At 42.2% G+C, this 16140-nt stretch overlaps 1 protein-coding gene across 2 annotated transcripts in view; it reads left to right on the forward strand.

The window, feature by feature from the left end:
- The window catches only part of LOC133558385 (adenosine kinase-like), a 409076-nt gene that overhangs the window by 60552 nt on the left and 332384 nt on the right, over positions 1-16140 (forward strand). For both annotated transcript variants that reach the window (XM_061909732.1, XM_061909733.1), the window contains exon 4: positions 656-734. In XM_061909732.1, the coding sequence (XP_061765716.1) occupies positions 656-734 (79 nt within the window). The remainder of the gene's footprint in view (positions 1-655; positions 735-16140) is intronic.

Consider the following 16140-nt stretch of genomic DNA (forward strand, 5'->3'; position numbering starts at 1 on the left):
AAAGGTAAATTGAGCAAATTGGCTATTTCTGGCAATTTATTTAAGTGTGTATCAAACTGGTAGCCCTTCGCATTAATCCGTACCCAAGAAGTAGCTCTTGGTTTCAAAAAGGTTGGTGACCCCTGCTCTAATATTAAAGTTAAAGTCACACACACACTAGTTGTGGTGAAATTACCCTCTGCATTTGACCCATCCCCTTGTTCCACCCCCTGGAAGGTGAGGGGAGCAGTGAGCAGCAGGGTTGGCCACGCTCGGGAATCATTTTGGTGATTTAAACCCCCAATTCCAACCCTTGATGCTGAGTGCCAAGCAGGGAGGTGATGGGTCCCATTTTTATAGTCTTAGGTATCGCATTTTAGCAAGTCAATGCAAGCATGTTTGCTTTCTTCTATAACCAATAGCATTTTAATAAGACGCTCAAGCGAACCTTTTGAACCTCTTTTATGTTTTGAAGCAAGATTATCGTTCTTTTTTTCCCTCCCCCTTCTTGTATTGAGCGGTGTGTAGAAAAAGTGGACAAATTGTTCTCTGCTCACGGCCTTTCTTTTGTTTGGGTAAAAAAAATGTTGTTGGTGAGTTATTCCATGATTATCCTTGAACATAAAAAAAAATAAAATAACAAACATGTTTGTGTGTGTGTGTGCTTTCTTTCCAGGTTCGAAGAAATCGTCAAGAGAAAAGAAGTTGAATATCACGCCGGCGGTTCCACGCAGAACTCGATGAAAATTGCCCAGGTTAGTTCTCCTTGTCGCCGGCTCGCGCGTACGTCTTTTTTTTAAATTTTGTGTGGCACAAAGAGACAGGCGGGCGGTCTTTCATAATATTTGCGCTATTATCTAGCCGGCCTAATTTCCAGAGACACAACAAGCATCAATTAGCCAGAATTACAAGTCGACGCAATTAACGTGTCACAATGAATTCCATCAAACGAATGTCAATGTTCTCCGAGGCGGCTTGGTATGTGAAAGAAATTGGTGCTTGTCCAAATCTTAAACGGCAATCTGTGTTTGCAGATGATTATTCGCTGAATGCAAAGCGCCCCCCCCCCCCCAACCACCCCCAGAAACCCAGCAACCCACTGCTGCGCCTTTCTTTCCTTAAAACCCACCGCGCTAAGAATGTCAATTTGGGATGCGGTGATTATGTGCTGATAATGCGCTGGTTAGCTCGGAGTGGTAAACAAAACAAAGGCAACCGGCTGAAAAATAAGTCTCCCGATGGCAAAACGAACTGCTAAAGCTCATATTTTATGTGCGTTTCTGTTTATTTTTGACTTGAGGTTCTTTCTATGACCAACTATGACTTTTATGACCAATATGAAGATGTTTTGGGGACTAAAATGGGGTGCAGCCCCAAAGGATGGGGGTCAGCTCTTTGGTGCCGCCCTAGTGGCTTCCCGGAGCATTTTTAAAAAAGGTGGCCGAAAAATATATTTTTTTGTTTTTTGTTTGAGGACAAACACGACACGAACCTTCCCAATTGTTAGAAAGCCCACGGCTTAATAATTTTGTGTGTATGCTTCACTGACAAGCATATTTGGTCAACATCGTTTTGTCCTAATAATTTTGGCGGTTCTTGAACTCACCAATAGTGTGGACTGTGATGCAACAGTTTGTTTACATGTAAAATCGTCAACTCCTTCTTTGTCTTAATTTTGTCCACCAAAGGTTTTGTGCTGTGCGTGAATGCACAAAGGTGCGCTTTATTTGATGTTATTGACTTGTTGGAGTGCTAATCAGGCATATTTGGTCAGTGCTTAAAATGCGCTGGTTAGCTCGCAGTGGTAAACAAAACAAAGGCAACCGGCTGTAAAATGAGTCTCCCGATGGCAAAACGAACTGCTAAAGCTCATATTTTATGTGCGTTTCTGTTTATTTTTGACTTGAGGTTCTTTCTATGACCAATTATGACTTTTATGACCAATATGAAGATGTTTTGGGGACTAAAATGGGGTGCAACCCCAAAGGATGGGGGTCAGCTCTTTGGTGCCGCCCTAGTGGCTTCCTGGAGCGTTTTTTAAAAAACGTGGGTGAAATTTTTTTTTTTTGTTTTACTATGTTTTTTGTTTGAGGACAAACACGACACAAACCTTCCCAATTGTTAGAAATCCCACGGCTTAATAATTTTGTGTGTATGCTTCACTGACCAGCATATTTGGTCAACATCGTTTTGTCCTAATAATTTTGGCGGTTCTTGAACTCACCAATAGTGTGGACTGTGATGCAACAGTTTGTTTACATGTAAAATCGTCAACTCCTTCTTTGTCTTAATTTTGTCCACCAAAGGTTTTGTGCTGTGCGTGAATGCACAAAGGTGCGCTTTATTTGATGTTATTGACTTGTTGGAGTGCTAATCAGGCATATTTGGTCAGTGCTTAAAATGCGCTGGTTAGCTCGCAGTGGTAAACAAAACAAAGGCAACCGGCTGAAAAATAAGTCTCCCGATGGCTAAAGCTCATATTTTATGTGCGTTTCTGTTTATTTTTGATTTGAGGTTCTTTCTATGACCAATTATGACTTTTATGACCAATATGAAGATGTTTTGGGGACTAAAATGGGGTGCAGCCCCAAAGGGTGGGGGTCAGCTGTTTGGTGCCGCCCTAGTGGCTTCCTGGAGCGTTTTTTAAAAAACGTGGCTGAAAATTTTTTTGTTTGTTTTACTATGTTTTTTGTTTGAGGACAAACATGACACAAACCTTCCCAATTGTTAGAAAGCCCACGGCTTAATAATTTTGTGTGTATGCTTCACTGACAAGCATATTTGGTCAACATCGTTTTGTCCTAATAATTTTGGCGGTTCTTGAACTCACCGATAATGTGGACTGTGATGCAAGTTTGTTTACATGTAAATTCTTCCACTCCTTCTTTGTCTTAATTTTGTCCACCAAAGGTTTTGTGCTGTGCGTGAATGCACAAAGGTGCGCTTTATTTGATGTTATTGACTTGTTGGAGTGCTAATCAGGCATATTTGGTCAGTGCTTAAAATGCGCTGGTTAGCTCGGAGTGGTAAACAAAACAAAGGCAACCGGCTGTAAAATAAGTCTCCCGATGGCAAAACGAACTGCTAAAGCTCATATTTTATGTGCGTTTCTGTTTATTTACTTGAGGTTCTTTCTATGACCCATTATGACTTTTATGACCAATATGAAGATGTTTTGCGGACTAAAATGGGGTGCAGCCCCAAGGACGGGGGTCAGCTCTTTGGTGCCGCCCTAGTGGCTTCCTGGAGCATTTTTAAAAAAGGTGGCCGAAAAATATATTTTTTTTGTTTTTTGTTTGAGGACAAACACGACACAAACCTTCCCAATTGTTAGAAAGCCCACGGTTTAATAATTTTGTGTGTATGCTTCACTGACAAGCATATTTGGTCAACATCGTTTTGTCCTAATAATTTTGGCGGTTCTTGAACTCACCAATAGTGTGGACTGAGATGCAACAGTTTGTTTACATGTAAAATCGTCAACTCCTTCTTTGTCTTAATTTTGTCCACCAAAGGTTTTGTGCTGTGCGTGAATGCACAAAGGTGCGCTTTATTTGATGTTACTGACTTGTTGGAGTGCTAATCAGGCATATTTGGTCAGTGCTTGAAATGCGCTGGTTAGCTCGCAGTGGTAAACAAAACAAAGGCAACCGGCTGAAAAATAAGTCTCCCGATGGCAAAACGAACTGCTAAAGCTCATATTTTATGTGCGTTTCTGTTTATTTTTGACATGAGGTTCTTTCTATGACCAATTATGACTTTTATGACCAATATGAAGATGTTTTGCGGACTAAAATGGGGTGCAGCCCCAAAGGATGGGGGTCAGCTCTTTGGTGCCGCCCTAGTGGCTTCCTGGAGCATTTTTAAAAAAGGTGGCCGAAAATTTTTTTGTTTGTTTTTTGTTTGAGGACAAACACGACACAAACCTTTGCAATTCTTAGAAAGCCCATTGTTTAATATGTTTGTGTGTATGCTTCACTCAAGAGAGTATTTGGTCAACATGGTTTTGTCCTAATTTCAGCGGTTCTTGAACTCACCATAGTGTGGACTGTGACGTAACAGTTTGTTTTACATGTGAAATCTTCCACTCCTTCTTTGTCTCCTTATGTCCACCAAATGTTTTATGCTGTGCATGAGCGCACAAAGGTGTGCTTTGTTGATGTTAATGACTTTTTAAAGTTAAAGTACCAATGATGGTCACACACACTAGGTGTGGCGAAATTATTCTCGGCATTTTGGAGTGCTAATCAGGCATATTTGGTCAGTCCTGATAATGCGCTGGTTAGCTCGCAGTGGTAAACAAAACAAAGGCAACCGGCTGAAAAATAAGTCTCCCGATGGCAAAACGAACTGCTAAAGCTCATATTTTATGTGCGTTTCTGTTTATTTTTGACTTGAGGTTCTTTCTATGACCAATTATGACTTTTATGACCAATATGAAGATGTTCTGGGGACTAAAATGGGGTGCAGCCCCAAAGGATGGAGGTCAGCTCTTTAGTGGCTCCCTGGAGCATTTTTAAAAAAGGTTTGAAATTGTAAAAAGATGAGGGGAAAAATATTTTTTTTTGTTTTAGTATGTTTTTTGTTTGAGGACAAACATAACACAAACCTTTCCAGTTGTTAGAAAGCCCACTCTTTAATATGTGTGTGTATGTTTCACTCATGAGAGTATTTGGTCAACAGTGTTTTGTCCTACTAATTTCAGCGGTTTTTGAACTCACCATAGTGTGGACTCTAACGTAACAGTTTGTTTACATGTAAAATCTTCCACTCCTTCTTTGTCTTAATGTTGTCCACCAAAGGTTTTATTTTGTGCGTGAATGCACAAAGGTGCGCTTTGTTTGATGTTATTAACTTGTTGGAGTGCTAATCAGGCATATTTGGTCAATGCTGATAATGCGCTGGTTAGCTCGGAGTGGTGAACAAAACAAAGGCAACCGGCTGAATAATAAGTCGAATAATAAGTCGTCCAATGGAAAGACGGACTGCTAAAGCTCATCCTTATGTGCGTTTCTGTTTATTTCTAACTTGAGGTTCTTTCTATGACCAATATGATGGTGTTTTGGGGAATAAAATGGGGTGGAGCCCTTTAGGACGGGGGTCAGCTCTTTAGTGCCGCCCCAGTGGCTGCCTGGAGCATTTTTAAAAATGGATTGATATTGGAAAAAGATGAGGGGAAAAATATTTTTGTTTTATTATGTTTTTTGTTTGAGGACAAACACAACACAAACCGTCCTAATTGTTAGAAAGCCCATTGTTTAATAGTTTGTGTGTATGCTTCACTGACAAGCATATTTGGTCAACATCGTTTTGTCCTACTAATTTCGGCAGTTCTTGAACTCACCATAGTGTGGACTGTGACCCAACAGTTTGTCTACATGTAAAATCTTCCACTCCTTTTTTGTGTCATTTTGTCCACCAAAAATTTTATGCTGTGCGTGAATGCAAAAAGGTGCACTTTGTTGACGTTAATGACCTTGTTAAAGTTAAAGTACCTATGATTGTCACACACACACGCGAGAGAATGAGCACATTCAGTGGAAGGCTCAGAATCCCAAAATGCAACACGGAACGACACAGGAGGTCCTTCATTCAGACAGCCATCAGACTGTATAATGCATATGTTCCTTCTGGACTGCACTTAAATGTAGAATATATGTAGAATATATTTATATTATTAATATATTATATATATGTATAATATATGATATAAATTATCCTATTTATTATTATTATTGTCTATTGTGAGCGAACTGTGGTGCTGAATTCCCCCCAGGGATCAATAAAGTACCATCCATCCATCCACCTTCTTCCGCTTATCCGAGGTTGGGTCGCGGGGGCAGCAGCCTAAGCAGGGAAGCCCAGACTTCCCTCTCCCAAGCCACTTCGTCCAGCTCTTCCCAGGTGTTCCCAGGCCAACTGGGAGACATAGTCTTCCCAATGGCCTCCTACCGGTTGGACGTGCCCTAAACACCTCCCTAGGGAGGTGATCGGGTGGCATCCTGATAAATAAAGTAATTTGTATTCTGTTCTTTTCTATTCTATTCAAAATAGCCATCCTTTGCTCTGATTGCTGCCTTGCACACTCTTGGCATTCTCTCGATGAGCTTCAAGCACACCTGTGAAGTGAAAACCATTTTAGGTGACTACCTCTTGAAGCTCATCGAGAGAATGCCAAGAGTGTGCAAAGCAGTAACGAGAGCAAAGGGTGGCTATTTTGAAGAAACCAGAATATAAATCATGTTTTCAGTTATTTCACCTTTTTTTTTGTTAAGTACATAACTCCACATGTGTTCATTCATAGTTTTGATGCCTTCAGTGACAATCTACAATGTAAATAGTCATTGAATGTGAAAGTGTGTCCAAAGTTTTGGCCTGTTTTGCATGTCTTTTTTTTTAAATGCATACTATATATCAGGGGCGCTCACACTTTTTCTGCAGGCGAGCTACTTTTCAATTGACCAAGTCGAGGAGATCTACCTCATTCCTATTTATAATTTATATTTATTTATTTATGAAAGAGACATTTTTGTTAACAAGTTAATGGTGTTTAATGATAATACAAGCATGTTTAACACACATAGATTCCTTTCTTTCATGAAGACAAGAATATAAGTCGGTGTATTTGATTCTGATGACTTGCATTGATTGGAATCAGACAGTGGTGCTGATAACGTCCGCATTTTTTAAATGGAGGAAAAAAAAAGTCCTCCTTTCTGTCCAATACCACATGAAAGTGGTTGGATTTGGCATCTCATTTGTCCAACTTGCATACTCGTTTTTAAACGCTTTGTTATGAGAGTAGCATATGTGTGTGGCCCTTTAATGTCTGGCAGCAGGTGAGTGACGTCAGTGAGTGTGCGGGTGGGCAAGCAAGTGAGAAAGCGGTCGCTGAGGGCGGGGGAGAAATACATTGGCATCAAACTCCGTAGCTTGTGCACGCTAGCTTTCTGAGACTCTTATTTTGTTAGCACAGGCAGGATGAAACAGGTCTTTTATGGTGAAGACAGGAACTGTGCAGTCGCTCTTTAGAGTTTTGACAGTAGGTACGGAGTCTCTAGAAATAAAATGTGTTTCTCTGCGTCCGCCCTGTTAGTGATTTTTTTCTTAAATATGAGCTCGCAGCAGCCAGCGTCATCTCACAAGATCCTCGGGTGCCGAGAATGTCAAACAACTGACGAAAGTGAAGTCTTGGTATGATTGATGATTGCTCATTTTTATGTCTATTTTTTAATGCCTGGCTTGAGATCGACTGACACACCCTCCGAGATCGACCAGTCGATCGCGATCGACGTAATGGGCACCCCTGCTATATATGATATATTGTCTGTTGGACGAAGTCCCACCCTAGAACCAAAATGCCCTTAAGCAAGGCACCCCACCCACCATACCTGGCCCCAAAGTCAAGGGAGAATTTCCTTTAAAAATGAGTGAATAGTATGAAATTTGCAGGAGTGAAATATAAAATGATCTTGCACTCGAAAGACGTGTAAAGGAGCTGCCTAAAGGTATGTTTTTTTAAAAAAAAACCTCCCCTGTGAAATCAGGTGGAAATTTTCATGCCGACGCTCCCGTGTAGCTCCTGTGAGGAGCCTTCAGTCAGCTAAATTGGTCTTCTAAAGGCATGGCGCAGCCCAGTCAAATGTTATTCTACTCTGTTTATTTAGCTATTTGCCTCCCTCCAGAGGAAAGATGTCGAGCCGATTTGCAAAAAGCCAAGATAACACGAGTGTTTTCCTCCCACATCCACGAGCCTCTCAGAGTCTCTGTCAATATATACCTTCAGGTGATGGTCCTGCTTTATGGAAAATGCATAATGCATCAACCGGCTGGCGGGATTATCGCATTGTAGCACCTGCAAAGTACGTGCAGATTCAAACCGCATCGCATTGTAGGAGCCCGGCCTTCAAAGGCCGATAATATTCACCGCATCCACATCAAAGCACCCGCCGCTTAAACGGGATGCTCCATCCAGGTCAGCTTTACTCGGGAGCTCCTTCGCCGCCGGAGGAGAGAGGATGGAGGTGTTTTGGAAGCCCTCCCCTGTGGAAAACCCGGGTGTGGGCGAATCAATGATGTGAATTTCCCTCCTCGACGCTCCATCAGAGGATGTAATAGGTTAAATGGATGCGCTCCATCCAAGTTAGGATTTCTGCACTATCAAGAAAACCCTAAAGCTCGGCTTTACGCAGAGGCCCAATCGATGGTAATTGGATTTAGTTAAATGAGAATTGACCAAACAGAAGCTTACATGGATAAGTATGGTTGCGCGCGAACCAACGTCTCTTTGATTGAAAGCATCTCCTGCACACTTTGGAGTGGAGTTGTTTGGTTTTCGTATTAGCGTAGTAAAATGTGGAAAAAATAATACTCTTCTTTATTTTTTATTGGTATTTATTTAATTTATTTATTTATTTTTCCCATTTTTTTTGTCCTGTCCAGCTTCTCAGTCAAATCGTATTGTTGATGTAGATGCCCATATCGGCTGTACAAATTGACTTTGCAAAAGTCAATTTGCAAAGCTAACCAACACGCCGGATTGTAGTCAGCTGGAGGCGTGTCTTAATGAAATTAAACAATGGATGTCCGCTAACTTTTTGCAACTCAACGCCAAAAAAACGGAAATGCTGATTATCGGTCCTGCTGGACACCGACCTCTATTTAATGATACAACTCTAACGTTTGACAACCAAACAATTAAACAAGGCGACACGGTAAAGAATCTGGGTGGTATCTTCGACCCAACTCTCTCCTTTGAGGCACACATTAAAAGCGTTACTAAAACGGCCTTCTTTCATCTCCGTAATATCGCTAAAATTCGCTCCATTCTGTCCACTAAAGACGCTGAGATCATTATCCATGCGTTTGTTACGTCTCGCCTCGACTACTGTAACGTATTATTTTCGGGTCTCCCCATGTCTAGCATTAAAAGATTACAGTTGGTACAAAATGCGGCCGCTACACTTCTGACAAGAACAAGAAAGTTTGATCACATTACGCCTGTACTGGCTCACCTGCACTGGCTTCCTGTGCACTTAAGATGTGACTTTAAGGTTTTACTACTTACGTATAAAATACTACACGGTCTAGCTCCATCCTATCTTGCCGATTGTATTGTACCATATGTCCCGGCAAGAAATCTGCGTTCAAAGGACTCCGGCTTATTAGTGATTCCCAAAGCCCAAAAAAAGTCTGCGGGCTTTAGAGCGTTTCCATTTCGGGCTCCAGTACTCTGGAATGCCCTCCCGGTAAAAGTTCGAGATGCCACCTCAGTAGAAGCATTTAAGTCTCACCTTAAAACTCATTTGTATACTCTAGCCTTTAAATAGACTCCCTTTTTAGACCAGTTGATCTGCCGTTTCTTTTCTTTTTCTCCTATGTCCCACTCTCCCTTGTGGAGGGGGTCCGGTCCGATCCGGTGGCCATGTACTGCTTGCCTGTGTATCGGCTGGGGACATCTCTGCGCTGCTGATCCGCCTCCGCTTGGGATGTTTTCCTGCTGGCTCCGCTGTGAACGGGACTCTCGCTGCTGTGTTGGATCCGCTTTGGACTGGACTCTCGCGACTGTGTTGGATCCATTATGGATTGAACTTTCACAGTATCATGTTAGAGCCGCTCGACATCCATTGCTTTCCTCCTCTCCAAGGTTCTCATAGTCATCATTGTCACCGACGTCCCACTGGGTGTGAGTTTTCCTTGCCCTTATGTGGGCCTACCGAGGATGTCGCAGTGGTTTGTGCAGCCCTTTGAGACACTAGTGATTTAGGGCTATATAAGTAAACATTGATTGATTGATTGATTGTTGGCCTTATTTGTATTTGACTTTATTCAAGGCATTTATATTATTAATTGGTGCAGCCAGGCCGGAGAAAGAGGGGATAGAAAGAGGAAAAAAAGGAAGACAGAGGGGGAAATTGTGGGGACAAGAGGGGGATAAGACAGAGACAACAACAACAACAACAACAACAATAGAGCAACATCAGCAAATAGGATATGTACAAATGTGATGATAAAAGTGATAGCAAAGAAGCAATTAGTGAAATAAATAATAATACAGAAAGGACAATGAGCATTTTTTTTTTTTTCTCCCATCCCCCCCCTTGTTTACCTGTATCTCATCTTTCTTGTAAGGGGCGCTGGAAGCCGGCAGACCCGTCAGCGATCCTGTTCTGTCTCCCTGTAATGTTTGTCTGATCTTGAATGGGATTGTGCTGAAAATTTTAATTTTCCTGAAGGAACTCTCCTGACGGAATAAATAAAGTACTATCTAATCTAATCTAATCTAATTACTATACTATAAATGGAGCAATACAAATCAATACAAAATCCGATGAAATCTTATACGTCTAGTCTCTTGGGTGAATGAGCTAAATAATATTATTTGATATTTTACGGTAACCTGTTAATAATTTCACACGTAAGTCGCTGTAAGTCGCACCCCCGGCCAAACTAGGAAAAAAACTGCGACTTATAGTCCGAAAAATACGGTAGTCTACCAGGGTTGGGCAAACCTTTTGGCTCAGGGACCTCATTGACTTTTTGAATTTGACAGACTGGCCATAGCATATCATATCTGTTGTATCGGATCTAACAGTAGACTTCTCACACATGGGCAATTTAATTATAATACGTCTATTTTTAACTATATCATATCAGAGCATCAAAGGAAGATACAAATGGTATTAAAGGGTTAACACAATGTGTTTTAGTGGCAGCAGTGTTGTTAAACAGCCTGTTTTGCCAGTGCGTGGAAGCCGAGTATCAGTTTTGTTGTGGCAATCCTCAAAACAGATCTTTGCTGAATTCTGTTCTAATACAAAACCCAAAACCAGTGAAGTTGGCACGTTGTGTAAATCGTGACTTTTGAACTTTGCACCTATAGAAGTCCGGATTGTTCTGTTCCTCTTTAGTCTGGTGGACACGACGTCCACAGTTTCTAAAAATAATTTCAAATGTGCACTCGTCAGAACAGTTTTCCACTTTGCATCAGTCCATCTTAGATGAGCTAGGGCCCAGCGAAGCCGCCGGCGTTTCTGGGTGTTGTTGATAAATGGCTTTCGCTTTGCATAGTAGCGTTTAACTTGCACTTCCAGATATAGCGACGACCTGTAGTTACTGACAGTGGTTTTCTGGAGTGTTCCTGAGCCCATGTGGTGATATCCTTTACACACTGTTGTCGCTTTTTGATGCAGTACCGCCTGAAGGTCACGGGCTTTCAGTGTTGATTTTTGGCCTTGCTACTTACGTACAGTGATTTCTCCAGATTCTCTGAACCATATGATGTTATTATGGACCGTAGATGGTGAAATCCTTAAATTCCTTGCATTAGCTCTTTGAGAAATGTTGTTCTTAAACTGTTCGACTATTTGCTCACGCAATTGATCAAAAGTTGTTGACCCTCGCCCCATCCTTGTTTGTGAATGAATGAGCATTTCACGGAAGCTGCTTTTTTTACCCAATCATGGCACCCACCTGTTCCCAATTAGCCTGTTCACCTGTGGGATGTTCCAAATAAGTGTTTGATGAGCATTCCTCAACTTTCTCAGTCGTGTTTTGCCAGCTTTTTCGAAACAAGTTGCAGGCATCAAATTCCAAATGAGCTCAAACATTAAATATCTTGTCTTTGGAGTCTATTGAATTGAATATAGGTTGAAAAGGATTTGCAAATCATTGTATTCTGTTTTTTTTTAATTTTTTTTTTACCATTTACACAACGTGCCAACTTCGCTGGTTTTGGGGTTTGTAAATAGAAACATGGATTATATTATAAAATAAATGAACATTTATTAACACAGAAGTACTGAAAATTGGCACCGTTGAGCACCCATCCATCCATCTTCTTCCGCTTATCCGAGGTCGGGTCGCGGGGGCAACAGCCTAAGCAGGGAAGCCCAGACTTCCCTCTCTCCAGCCACTTCGTCTAGCTCTTCCCGGGGGATCCCGAGGCGTTCCCAGGCCAGCCGGGAGACATAGTCTTCCCAACGTGTCCTGGGTCTTCCCCGTGGCCTCCTACCGGTTGGACGTGCCCTAAACACCTCCCTAGGGAGGCGTTCGGGTGGCATTCTGACCAGATGCCCGAACCACCTCATCTGGCTCCTCTCGATGTGAAGGAGCAGCGGCTTTACTTTGAGTTCCTCCCGGATGGCAGAGCTTCTCACCCTATCTCTAAGGGAGAGCCCTGGAAACTCATTTCGGCCGCTTGTACCCGTGATCTTATCCTTTCGGTCATGACCCAAAGCTCATGACCATAGGTGAGGATGGGAACGTAGATCGACCGGTAAATTGAGAGCTTTGCCTTCCGGCTCAGCTCCTTCTTCACCACGACGGATCGGTACAACGTCCGCATTACTGAAGACGCCGCACCGATCCGCCTGTCGATCTCACGATCCACTCTTCCCCCACTCGTGAACAAGACTCCTAGGTACTTGAACTCCTCCACTTGGGGTGGAATGCCATCTCCGGGTTGGGGAGGAGACCCTGCCCCAAGTGGAGGAGTTCAAGTTGAGCACCCAATCGATTCAAATGTGAAAGATACTCATCTCTTGATACGGAAATCTGGTATTTGTTCCACTGAGAACAGTTTGAATTTTAGTAATTTTAGTTACTACCCTCACGGTGGAAGAGGGGTTAGTGCGTCTGCCTCACAATACGAAGGTCCTGCAGTCCTGGGTTCAAATCCAGGCTCGGGATCTTTCTGTGTGGAGTTTGCATGTTCTCCCCGTGAATGCGTGGGTTCCCTCCGGGTACTCCGGCTTCCTCCCACTTCCAAAGACATGCACCTGGGGATAGTTGATTGGCAACACTAAATTGGTCCCTAGTGTGTGAATGTGAGTGTGAATGTTGTCTGTCTATCTGTGTTGGCCCTGCGATGAGGTGGCGACTTGTCCAGGGTGTACCCCGCCTTCCGCCCGATTGTAGCTGAGATAGGCGCCAGCGCCCCCCGCGACCCCAAAAAAAGGGAATAAGCAGTTGGAAATGGATGGATGGATAGTTACTACCCCCACACCACAATCAGGACAGTCCCCAGGGATAGAAACAATAGGGATCAAAAGGTGGGAATTTCCACCCACCCCGGGACCAATGTCCAACAGGGACCAAAATTAGGGCTATGCATGTTAAGGAGATCGGTTAATAGGGACCAAAATCAGAACACCTATTTGGTCATTTGTGTTGTTTCATCAACGGTGTCAAACTCATTTTTCTTGTGGGCCACTCTAAGTTACGGCTGCTCCCACAGGGTCACTTGTAACTGTGAAACCCTGTAAACCTGGGGTGCACAATTCGTCGAGCGCGAGCTACCGGTCGATCCCGGAGGGTGTGTCAGTCGATCGCCAGCCAGGCATTAAAAAAATAGACCTCAAAATTAGCTCTTATCAATCTCCGTGAATGTCTCTTGAGTGACATTCACGGCACCCAAGGTTCTTGTGAGAGGACGCTGGCTGCGGCCAGACGATTATTAAGAAAAAACGACCGACAGGAAGACGAGAAACACTTTTTATTCCAACAGACTCTTGTGCAGTACCTGCCGTCAAAACTCTAAAGACTGACTGCACAGTTCCTGTCTTCACAATAAAAGCCCAAAATAAGAGTCTCAGAAAGCTAGCGTGCACAAGCCAGCAAGCTCCGGATTTTGCCGCCAATGTATTTCTTGTAAAGTGTATGCACTGCGAAAAGTCAGTATTCAAAAACAAGAAAAAAAAATACAAAAATAAGGGGTATTTTTTTTTTTTAACTAAGCAAAATTATCAGCCAATAGAACAAGAAAATGTGGCTTGTCTTTTTTGATTGATTAATTGAAACTTTTATTAGTAGATTGCACAGTACTGCACATATTCCTTACATTTGACCACTAAATGGTAAATGGTCATGACTTTCCAAAAAGCCCTCCTTCATCCTGCCTGCACTAACAAAATAAGAGTCTCAGAAAGCTAGCGTGCACAAGCCAGCAAGCTCCGGAGTTTGCCGACAATTTATTTCTTGTAAAGTGTATACACTGCAAAAAGTCAGTGTTCAAAAACCAGGAAAAAAAATACAAAAGTGAGGGGTAATTTATTTGAACTATGCTGTATAGAGTAGACTAACCTGTGCAGTTCCTGTGGATGTGAACACTAGTAAGGTTGTAAATACTGTATAGAGAAGGCTAACCCATGTGGTTCCTATGAATGTGAACACTAGTAAGGTTATAAATACTGTATAGAATAGGCTAACCCATGTGGTTCCTGTGGATGTGAACACTAGTAAGGTTGTAAATACTGTATAGAGAAGGCTAACCCATGTGGTTCCTATGAATGTGAACACTAGTAAGGTTATAAATACTGTATAGAATAGGCTAACCCATGTGGTTCCTGTGGATGTGAACACTAGTATGGTTGTAAATACTGTATAGAGTAGGCTAACCCATGTGGTTCCTGTGGATGTGAACACTAGTAAGGTTGTAAATACTGTATAGAGAAGGCTAACCCATGTGGTTCCTGTGGATGTGAACACTAGTATGGTTGTAAATACTGTATAGAATAGGCTAACCCATGTGGTTCCTATGAATGTGAACACTAGTAAGGTTATAAATACTGTATAGAATAGGCTAACCCATGTGGTTCCTGTGGATGTGAACACTAGTAAGGTTGTAAATACTGTATAGAGTAGGCTAACCCATGTGGTTCCTGTGGATGTGAACACTAGTATGGTTGTAAATACTGTATAGAGTAGGCTAACCCATGTGGTTCCTGTGGATGTGAACACTAGTAAGGTTGTAAATACTGTATAGAGTAGGTTAACCCATGTGGTTCCTGTGGATGTGAACACTAGTAAGGTTGTAAATACTGTATAGAGTAGGCTAACCCATGTGGTTCCTGTGGATGTGAACACTAGTATGGTTGTAAATACTGTATAGAGTAGGCTAACCCATGTGGTTCCTATGAATGTGAACACTAGTAAGGTTATAAATACTGTATAGAATAGGCTAACCCATGTGGTTCCTGTGGATGTGAACACTAGTAAGGTTTCTTCTTTGATGTCTCCATTATTCATTCATTGAACACATTGCAAAAGATTCAGCAACTCAGCTGTCCAGAATACTGTGGAATTATGCGATGAAAACAGACGACTTATAGCTGGGAACGATGCTGGAAAACGTGTCTTCATTCCGCGACGTTTCAGCAGGATACTTTGGGGCGAAATTTAAAATTGCAATTTAGTAAACTAAAAAGGCCGTATTGGCATGTGTTGCAATGTTAATATTTCATCATTGATATATGTTATGCTGATGACACCCAACTCTACATGCCCCTAAAGCTGACCAACACGCCGGATTGTAGTCAGCTGGAGGCGTGTCTTAATGAAATTAAACAATGGATGTCCGCTAACTTTTTGCAACTCAACGCCAAAAAAACGGAAATGCTGATTATCGGTCCTGCTAGACACCGAACTCTATTTAATAATACAACTCTAACATTTGACAACCAAACAATTAAACAAGGCGACACGGTAAAGAATCTGGGTATTATCTTCGACCCAACTCTCTCCTTTGAGGCACACATTAAAAGCGTTACTAAAACGGCCTTCTTTCATCTCCGTAATATCGCTAAAATTCGCTCCATTCTGTCCACTAAAGACGCTGAGATCATTATCCATGCGTTTGTTACGTCTCGCCTCGACTACTGTAACGTATTATTTTCGGGTCTCCCCATGTCTAGCATTAAAAGATTACAGTTGGTACAAAATGCGGCTGCTAGACTTTTGACAAGAACAAGAAAGTTTGATCACATTACACCTGTACTGGCTCACCTGCACTGGCTTCCTGTGCACTTAAGATGTGACTTTAAGGTTTTACTACTTACGTATAAAATACTACACGGTCTAGCTCCATCTTATCTTGCCGATTGTATTGTACCATATGTCCCGGCAAGAAATCTGCGTTCAAAGGACTCCGGCTTATTAGTGATTCCCAAAGCCCAAAAAAAGTCTGCGGGCTATAGAGCGTTTTCCGTTCGGGCTCCAGTACTCTGGAATGCCCTCCCGGTAACAGTTCGCGATGCCACCTCAGTAGAAGCATTTAAGTCTCACCTTAAAACTCATTTGTATACTCTAGCCTTTAAATAGACTCCCTTTTTAGACCAGTTGATCTGCCGTTTCTTTTCTTTTCTTCTATGTCCCACTCTCCCG

Source organism: Nerophis ophidion, linkage group LG08, assembly GCF_033978795.1.
Source record: "Nerophis ophidion isolate RoL-2023_Sa linkage group LG08, RoL_Noph_v1.0, whole genome shotgun sequence".
In the NCBI taxonomy this organism is placed as follows: domain Eukaryota; kingdom Metazoa; phylum Chordata; class Actinopteri; order Syngnathiformes; family Syngnathidae; genus Nerophis; species Nerophis ophidion.